The 9,457-nt window shown below is 43.3% G+C and overlaps 1 protein-coding gene across 6 annotated transcripts in view; it reads right to left on the reverse strand.

Annotated features, from left to right (window-relative positions):
• Nucleotides 1–9,457, reverse strand: part of TRIM2 (tripartite motif containing 2) — a 196,719-nt gene that overhangs the window by 137,867 nt on the left and 49,395 nt on the right. For 3 of the 6 annotated variants that reach the window (XM_017871097.1, XM_017871095.1, XM_017871094.1), the window contains exon 1: nt 1,911–2,042. The exons of 1 other annotated variant lie outside the window; for it this stretch is intronic. In XM_017871097.1, the coding sequence (XP_017726586.1) occupies nt 1,911–1,940 (30 nt within the window). In that variant the 5' untranslated portion in view covers nt 1,941–2,042. Of the gene's footprint in view, nt 1–1,910; nt 2,058–9,457 lie in introns of those variants that run through there. 2 more of the 6 variants (XM_017871098.1, XM_017871096.1) reach the window with 1 other exon arrangement.

Here is a 9,457-nt window from a genome sequence, read left to right on the forward strand (position 1 = left end):
AGTGAGTTACACTGTGGGACACCTAGTTAGGTGGGAAGGTGAGAATGCACCGACCTGACCAAACGGGATTTGTGAGGCCTGCGGTGGACCTGGAGGGTGAATGATGCACACCTGTCCTTTCCCTTTGGAGCCTCCACCCCACCTGGGAGAGTCAAAAGTTCACTGGCAGAGCTAGAAGGTCCATTCCTTGTCAGGACCTCCACGTGGGGTGACTCATCCCTCTCCAGGGCTCTACGAGACCACTCCCCATTCCGGGAGACCTTGGCCTCACTTAGAGACCGCCTGTTTTCATACAATGGTTCAAGCATTCATGTTGCTTGGGGTCAAATTCATTTGAAAAATACTCCTTGTATTCTGACTTAATACCTCCAGGAGCCACAAACAGCATGGTAGCTTTAAACAAGGTATACCTAGATAATACATACAAGTTGTGGGAATTTGGAGAGGTGGGGAGACTTTCAAAGCACTAGATGTATTAGAGTCCCATGGTTCACCTTTAGCTTTATCTAAAAATTAAACCTCACCTTTTCATTTTATCAGGCTCCTATCGATAACTAACACAGACCTAAAGTTCACCGACTCCACACCAATGAGGCTCACCAGAAACTTATCTGATCAAAGCTGCCATAGGTGATTCTTTTGTTCAGCAGGAGGAGGAGGAAGACTTTTTTTTTTTTTGAGACGGAGTCTCACTCTGTCGCCCGGGCTGGAGTGCAGTGGCCGGATATCAGCTCACTGCAAGCTCCGCCTCCCGGGTTTACGCCATTCTCCTGCCTCAGCCTCCCGAGTAGCTGGGACTACAGGCGCCCGCCACCTCGCCCGGCTAGCTTTTGTATTTTTTAGTAGAGACGGGGTTTCACTGTGTTAGCCAGGATGGTCTCGAACTCCTGACCTTGTGATCCGCCCGTCTCGGCCTCCCAAAGTGCTGGGATTACAGGCTTGAGCCACCGCGCCCGGCTGGAGGAAGACTTTCTAAAGCAATTCCCAGGACTCAAGATGTTGCAGCCCCCTCCCCACCTTACAGGTCGTAATGACAGCACAACCCCTTCCTTGCCCTCTGCGCACCGAAGGCAAGGCAGTGAGGTGCCGCACTGAGCACCAAACAGGCCAGCCAAGAAGATAAAGCAGGCACCAAAGACCGGTGCCTGAGTGGTTTTCCATCCTCACCCATTCACACCCCAGAAACCAGCAAGTACCCGGACATGTGGCTGGCTGAGCCCACGTCAGACTTCACCCCTGACTCACATGGCATCCCCAGGCTCTGCTGACTTCTCACTTGGGTAGTCAAGGACAAATACTCTATTCGCCTGGGGCTATTCCTTCATTCCACAGCCCCACCGCAGAAAGGACACAGTACCCTTTGAGCACTTTTATGGGGCAGTAAAACTTTACAGCCTCCTGTATGCTCTAAACCGTTCCCACATTTCTGAATAGACCTATTTATAACATGCAAGACTACTACGGTTTGCCCTTTGAAAATACTAGCAGATATTAGGTCCTTTCAAAGGGAGTCGACTGAGTTACATTGGCTAGCAGCTGGCTTACAGAAACCCCGGAGAGGCACAGCTAAGCTCCTGACTGTGACTAGCTATGTTAGGAAATAAAACAGCATTTGAGTCTCACAACATCACTGGAACTGGCCTTATGCTTTGCCACATTCATGTTGCTTTGGTGTCAAATCCAGCTGTGTCTCTCCCACGATTTTTTGCTTCCTTACTCCCTTCCTGCCTGGGCTGACAGAGCTCACTGCGAGCTTTGTCAGCAAATCCCAGTCTTTTCCTTCCATCTTCAGCAGGCAAAAAATTAAAACCAGGAAAAAGTAGCAACTCAATCCCAACTTGTTTCTCCCAGCCCCGGATTAACCAGCTGGCCCAGAAAAAGAATTATCACACACTGAGAAGCGTCCTTACCTGCGTTCCATAACGGCCACTCCTGTGCATCGAAGACGAGAGCCAGCCTCCTCCAATCTGGGGACTCAGCTCCCCGCAGCTCGCAGACAATTGGGCCCATTATAGTCATCAAGCTGCCGAGTTAAAGGGTGGCCCTTACTAAAATATAAACAGCTAGTCAGCACAAGCCAAAGGGGCGGGGCTGCAGTATCAGGGGACAATGAGAGCCAATGAGCAGCCTCTTTGGGCTCTGTTTGCTTAAGATATTGTGTTTCATTCCAAAGTAGGGGAGACAGGAGTGAGGAACACTGAAGAGTAAGGGCTGAGTTCTCATCTTTACAGCCCCCAGTAGGAAAAGCGTCCAAGTTGAAAAGTTTAAATCACTGCCCACAGAAGACCAATTTCAGGAAAGTGTCTGTAGACTGCACATATAATAATATGTATTTTTAAAGCCACAGACATTTATGTTGCATTAGCTATCTGTTGTCTTCCGGGGTTAATAAATGCAGTATTCATGAGGTCAACAGGAGTTTTTCAACCCAAGAACAAATGTCAAGAAAGTTAGTTCGATGACATGCTTATTTTATTGAACATACTATCTGATCAGAAGCACTCACATCATCTACAGAGCAAACGCTTGTTTGATTGGTACATCTTTATTTTATTTATTTATTTATTTATTTATTTATTTATTTATTTAGATGGAGTCTTGCTCTGTCGCCCAGACTGGAGTGCAGTGGCACAATCTCTGCTCACTGCAACCGCAGGCTCCTGGGTTCAAGTGATTCTCCTGCCTCAGCCTCCTGAGTAGCTGGAATTACAGGCACGCACCACCACACCTGGTAAGTTTTTGTATTTTTAGTAGAGATGGGGTTTCGCCATGTTGGCCAGGCTGGTCTTGAACTCCTGGCCTCAAGTGATCCGCCCACCTTGGCCTCCCAAAGTGCTGGGATTACAGGAGTGTGCCACCGCGCCTGGCCTCCTATTTTTTTTTTTTTTTGAGACAGAGTCTTGCTGTGTTGCCCAGTCTGGAGTGCAGGGGTGTGATCTCGGCTCACTGCAAGATTGGTGCATCTTTAGGACCCAGAGAAATGGACTTATTGTATGCCCAAGTCAGCAAAATGACTCACATTTGATGTGTCTATGTTCTTCGTGTGTGTGTGTGCGTGTGTGTATGTGTGTAGAGATGGGGGTCTCACTATATCACCCAAGGTGGGGTGCTGTGGCTATTCACAGGCACAATCATTGTGCACTGTAACTTCAAACTCCTGGGCTCAGGTCATCCTCCTGCCTCAGCCTCCCTAGTAGCTGGGATTACAGGTCTGCACCTGTAATCATGCCGGACCATGAGCATTTAATTTGATCAAACATATCAGAAGTTCAGTATATTTGGAAGAAGGCAGGAGAGCCATGGCTTCTTTCTGTCCCCCAAACTTAACTAAATTCCACTTTTTTTTTTCTTTTTTTGAGACAAAGTCTCGCTCTGTTGCCCAGGCTTGAGTGCAGTGGCACAATCTCTGCTCACTGCAACCTCCATCTCCCAGGTTCAAGTGATTCTTGTGCCTCAGCCTCCTGAGTAGTTGGGACTACAGGTGCGCACCACAACGCCCAGCTAATTTTTGTATTTTTAGTAGAGATGGGGTTTCACCATGTTGACCAGGATGGTCCCAATCTCTTGATCTCGTGATCTGCCCACCTTGGCCTCCCAAAGTGTTGGGGTTACAGGCATGAGCCATTGCGTCTGGCCTTAAATTCTGCTTTTAAAGCTACTACACCAGCTTCACCTTCCAGTATCCTTTGATAATAACCAAGAACCAGAAAATAAACTGTAGGGCTTTTTTTCCTTATATAATTTCTTTTTTTCTTTTCTTTTTTTTTTTTTTTGAGACGGGGTCTCGCTCTGTTGCCCAGGCTGGACTGCAGTGGCATGATCTCAGCTCACTGCAAGCTCTGCCTCCTGGGTTCACGCTATTCTCCTGCCTCAACCTCCCAAGTAGCTGGGACTACAGGTGCACGATGCCATGCCGGGCTAATTTTTTGTAATTTTTTTGTTTTTAGTAGAGACGGGTTTCACCGTGTTAGCCAGGATGGTCTCAATCTCCTGACCTCGTGATCCGCCTGCCTTGGCCTCCCAAAGTGCTGGGATTACAGGCATGAGACACCACGCCAGACCTCCTTATATAATTTCTAAATAATACACTGAAGTAAAAATAAAGTTAAGAGCTGTTTGGTTGATTGTGTGGCATTGCATAAATTATAGGCATACAAACTGTGGAAAGCACAGTCATTACATTTGGAATAGTTTCATCATTTATAAAGTGATATAGTACTTATCAAAATGAACACAGTAGTTGTCAAAATGAATTATCAGAGAAAAATGTTGAAATGTATTTATTTTCCACAAACTTTTCTCAAGCCCTTCTGATGTGATTATAAAAATAATAATCCCCAAATGCTATCCTTTCTAGTCTATGTTAGTTTGAAAATGTTTATGATTCTGCCACTGGTGTTTAATTTGTATTAAAGTCAACTTCCTCCAGAACCTTTTCTAAATGATGTATGAGGCTCCTTCTGGCCCTTGTATCCTTCTAATTATTCCAAAAGAGCTGTTACATCCATACTTTCACAGCTTTGACTTTAAGGTACAGGTTACTTTCTTGAAAGAATCTAGTTTTATTCTAAAGTGTATGAACCCAGAAAATCTGAGACAGCTCTTAGTTAACTTAGAAAGTTTATTTTTCCAAGGTTGAGGACGCTCCCATGACACAGCCTTCACAAGTATTAGGATCCTGTCATTTTAAAAAGCGTTAGGACACCGTGAGCAGCCAAAGGAAAAAAATCGATGAACTGGACTTCATTAAAATTTTAAGTTTTTTTTTCTTTCTCTCTTTCTTTCTTTAGAGACAAAGTCCTATTCTGTTACCCAGGCTGGAGTGCAGTGGCCAGATCATAGCTTCATAGATCACTGCAGCTTTGACCTTCCGTCCTCAAGCTATCTGCCTGCTTGGGCCTCCCAAAGTGCTGAGATTACAGACATGAACCACAGCACATAGCCAAAATTAAGACCTTTTGTGCTTCAAAGGACATTATCAAAAAAGCAAAAAGACAGTCTATAGAATGGGTGAAAATATTTGCAAATAATATATCTGATAAAGTTCTAGTATGCAGGATATGTTTTTAATACTCCTGCAATTCAACAACAAAAAGACAAACAACTCAACCTAAAGATGGGCAAAGGTCTTAAATAGATATTTCTCCAAGAATAAAACATAAATGTCCAAAAAACACATGAAAAGATGCTCAACATTAGTCATCAGGGAAGCGCAAATCAGAAACACAAAGAGGCTGGGGCGCAGTGGCTCAGGCCTGTAATCCCAGCACTTTCCAAGGTGAGTGGATCATCTAAGGTCAGAAGTTCGAGACCAGCCTGGCCAACATGGCAAAACTCTGCCTCTACTAAAAATACAAAAAATTGCCAGGTGTGGTGGTGCATGCCTGTAATCCCAGCTACTTGGTAGACTGAGGAAGGAGAATTGCTTGAAACCAGGAGGTGGAGGTTGCAGTGAGCTGACATCGTGCCACTGCACTCCAACCTGGGCAACAGAGCAAGACTATGTCTCAGAAGGAAAAAAAACAAAAACAAAAAAACCAAATGAGTCCAGGCGTGGTGGCTCACACCTGTAATCCCAGGAATTTGGGAGGCTAAAGTGGGAGGATCACTTGAGCCCAGGAGTTAGAGGTTAGCCTGGGCAACATGGTGAGACCCTGTCTCTATTAAAAAATAGTAACAGTAAAGAAAAAAAGAAAAAAAACACAATGAGGTGCCACTTTGCACCTACTAGGATAGCTATATATATATATGTATTATATATATGTATTTTATATATATTATATTATATATATAATACATATATATAAAGGAAGAAAATGAGTTTTGAGGAGGATGTAGAGAAATGAGAACCCTTGTACATTGCTGGTGGAATGTAAAATGGTTTAGCTGCTGTGGGAAACAGCTCTACAGTTACTCAAAAAGCTAAACATAGAATTATCATATGACCAAGCAATTCTACTTCCGGATAGATACCCAAAACAATTCAAAATAGGGGCTCAAACAAATACTTGTACATCCCATATTCATAGCAGCACTATTCACAAGAGCTAAAGGATGGAAACAGCCCAAATGTCCATCAAAAGATGAATGGATAAACACTTGTGGTGTATATATACAATGGAATATTTTTCAGCCATAAAAAGAAATGAAGTTCTACAACAAAGATGAATCCCTAAAACATTATGCGAAGTGAAAGAAGCCAGACACAAAAGGTTGCATGTTGTATGATTATGGGCAACAGAGGGAGACTCCCTTTTCTAAAACAATTTTTAAAATTAGCTCGCCGGCTGAGCACGGTACCTCACGCCTGTAATCCCAGCACTATGGGAGGCCGATCACTTGAGGTAAGGAGTTCGAGACCAACCTGGCCAACACGGAGAAACCCCATCTTTACTAAAAATACAAAAATTAGCTGCACGTGGTGGCAGTGCCTATAATCCCAGCTACTCAGGAGGCTGAGGCAGGAGAATCGCTTGAACCCAGGAGGCGGAGGTTACAGTGAGCCAAGATCATACCACTGCATTCCAGCCTGGGCGACAGAGTGAGACTCCACCTCAAAAAAAAAAAAAAAAAAAAAAAAAATTAGCTGGCCATGGTGGTGCCTGCCTGTAGTCCCAGCTACTCCAGAGGCTGAGGCAGGAGGATCACTTGAGAACAAGAATTTGAGGCTTCAATGAGCTATGATGGTGCCACTACACTTCAGCCTGGGCAACAGAGCAAGACCCTGTCTCTAAAAAAAATAATAAAATAAAAAATAAATAAATAAAAGAGGATTTATTAAATGAATTCATCCATTATACTTATGCATCACTCAGCATGTATTAAGCTCCAGGCACTGTGAGGCAGGTGGGTGCCAGTAGACCCGCTTACACCCTTTCTACGGAAGGTAAGGAAGAATGCTGTTTTCCAATGCAAATGACAAAAATAATAATAATAACTAAGATTTATTAAGAAGCATTTTAAATGTTAAAAAGTGTAAGTGTGGAACAGGCACAGGCTGGCAGCAAGTCAGAAAGCCACTCTGCAAGCAAACAGATTTTTCTTAGTATTAATAGATATCATTCCTACCCTCTGTAAACTCTGAGTATGTAATGACGTGCAGAGTATGTTTGACATTCTCAATGAGTTTCCTACTTCTTTCAGCATATATTTCATTAAAAATCAATCAATCAAGAAAAGAGATATTCACAAGTTTTTATCTGGGAAGGACTATATTTGAACTCAGTTCATTTGAACATTGGAAGGTTGAAACAGGAAATGAACTGAAAACGAAGAGGAAGAGGAGACTTTGAAAACATGGAAAGAAGACTTTGCCAAAAATTTCATCAAGAAAACACAACTCTGTAGAGCTGAAACTGTCTGACAAAGCTGTTTCACACATCCCCAGGGCCTATTTCTTTCCTGACCATCATATCACTTAGTATTGGCCTATTGCTGTTATTTAAAATAATAAACAAAATGATTACAGAGGCAGATGTGTGTTCTTTTAAAAGATGGAGAGATGACATCACTGCTTTCTAAATTTCGAACCATTAGATTATGCAATTCAGAAAATTGCTACATGCCCTTTGAGAATGCTCATCATCTAATTAAAATTTTACCCTTGATTCGAAACAGCTACCTCCTAGTCACCCAACTCTTGGCAACCTAAAGCCTCAATTACCCATAAGCAGAGCTTCACCAAACCCTTCTAAAGAGCCGAAGCCCAATTAACTGACTTAGCTCAATACTAAGTACTGCACTCATTATCAAGTCCCTGATTTGCCAACATACAAAACACTTTACCGGGGGAAACATTAAATTGCTTACTGATTTTTTTTTAAAAATGATATACACAAAAAACTATATTCTCATGTCAAGAGACCATATATATATGGTCAATGGAACTGGATGAAGTCACAACAGAGGCCCTTTGGATAATACATAGATGAATGCTGTATTAGTCCGTTTTTACGCTGCTGATAAAGACATATCCGAGACTGGGAAGAAAAAGAAGTTTAATTTGACTTACAGTTCCACATGGCTGGGGAGGTCTCGTAATCATGGTGGAGGGCGAAAGGCACGTCTTACATGGTGGCAGCAAGAGAGAATGAGGGGAAGCAAAAGCAGAAACCCTTGATAAACCCATCAGATCTTGTGAGACTTATTCACTATCATGAGAATGGCATGGTAAAGACTAACCCCCATGATTCAATTACCTCCCCCTGGGTCCCTCCCACAACATGTGGGAATCCTGGGAGATACAATTCAAGTTGAGATTTGGACGGGGTCACAGCAAAACCATATCAAATGCTCAGACCTCCTAAGTCTGAGATGATTCTGGAAATCACAAATCTCTAAGCTTAAATTATGTGTTTTAGAATCCTTTAATTTCTTTTTTAAACTAATAAAAAGAATATTGTCATAGTCTATTTGGGCTGTTATAACAAAATGCCATAAGCTGGGTAGCTTATAAACAACCGGAATTTATGTCCTACAGTTCTGGAGGCTGGAAGTCCAAGATTAAAGTGCTGGCAGATTCCACACTGGCAAGGGCCTGTTTTCTCATTAACAGACAGCTATCTTTTTGCTGCCCTCACAGGGTAGAAGTGTCAAAAGAGCTCTCGGGTCTCTCATTTATTTATTTATTTTTTGAGACAGAGTTTCGCTCTTGTTGCCCAGGCTGGAGTACAGTGCTATGATCTCGGCTCACTAGAACCTCTGCCTCCTGGGTTCAAGCAATTCTCCTGCCTCAGCCTCCTGAGTAGCTGGGATTACAGGCGCCCGTCACCATGCCTGGCTAACTTTTTGTATTTTTAGTAGAGATGGGGTTTCTCCATGTTGGCCAGGCTGATCTTGAACTCCTGACCTCAGGGGTTCAGGACCTCAGGTAATCCACCCGCCTCGGCCTCCCATAGTACTGGGGTTACAGGCGTGAGTCACTCGGTCTCTTTTATAAGAGCACTAATCCCATTCATGAGGGTTCTGAACTCATGACCTAATCACCTCCCAAAGGCCCCACTTCCTAAGACCATCACCTTGGGGGCTGGGATTTCAGTGATGGATTAAGGGAGGACGCAAACATTGAGTCCATAGCAGATGCACAGGCAGCATGGCTTGATAAAGAGGGGAGCTAGAGACTCAGCCTTCAGTGACATTGAAGGACTTTGTATATAGAAGGAATGAAAGCTACAGTCTTTCTTGGCTTTGATAAGGCTTTTGATTTTGTTTTGCTTAGCTGTTCCTCAGTGCATTGCAAATTATGGATAAAAAATGCTCTTAGGTTAGCTCACAACCGTTAAAGAGGTGAAAAGTTCTAAACTCATTCCATTAAACTTACTAACTGGAAACCATCATTCTTAGCAAACTATCACAAGAACAGAAAACCAAACACGGCATGTTCTCACTCATAGGTGGGAACTGAACAATGAGATCACTTGGACTCGGGAAGGGGAACATCACACACTGGGGCCTATCA

Source organism: Rhinopithecus bieti, unplaced genomic scaffold, assembly GCF_001698545.2.
Source record: "Rhinopithecus bieti isolate Rb0 unplaced genomic scaffold, ASM169854v2 scaffold_3878, whole genome shotgun sequence".
In the NCBI taxonomy this organism is placed as follows: Eukaryota; Metazoa; Chordata; class Mammalia; order Primates; family Cercopithecidae; genus Rhinopithecus; species Rhinopithecus bieti.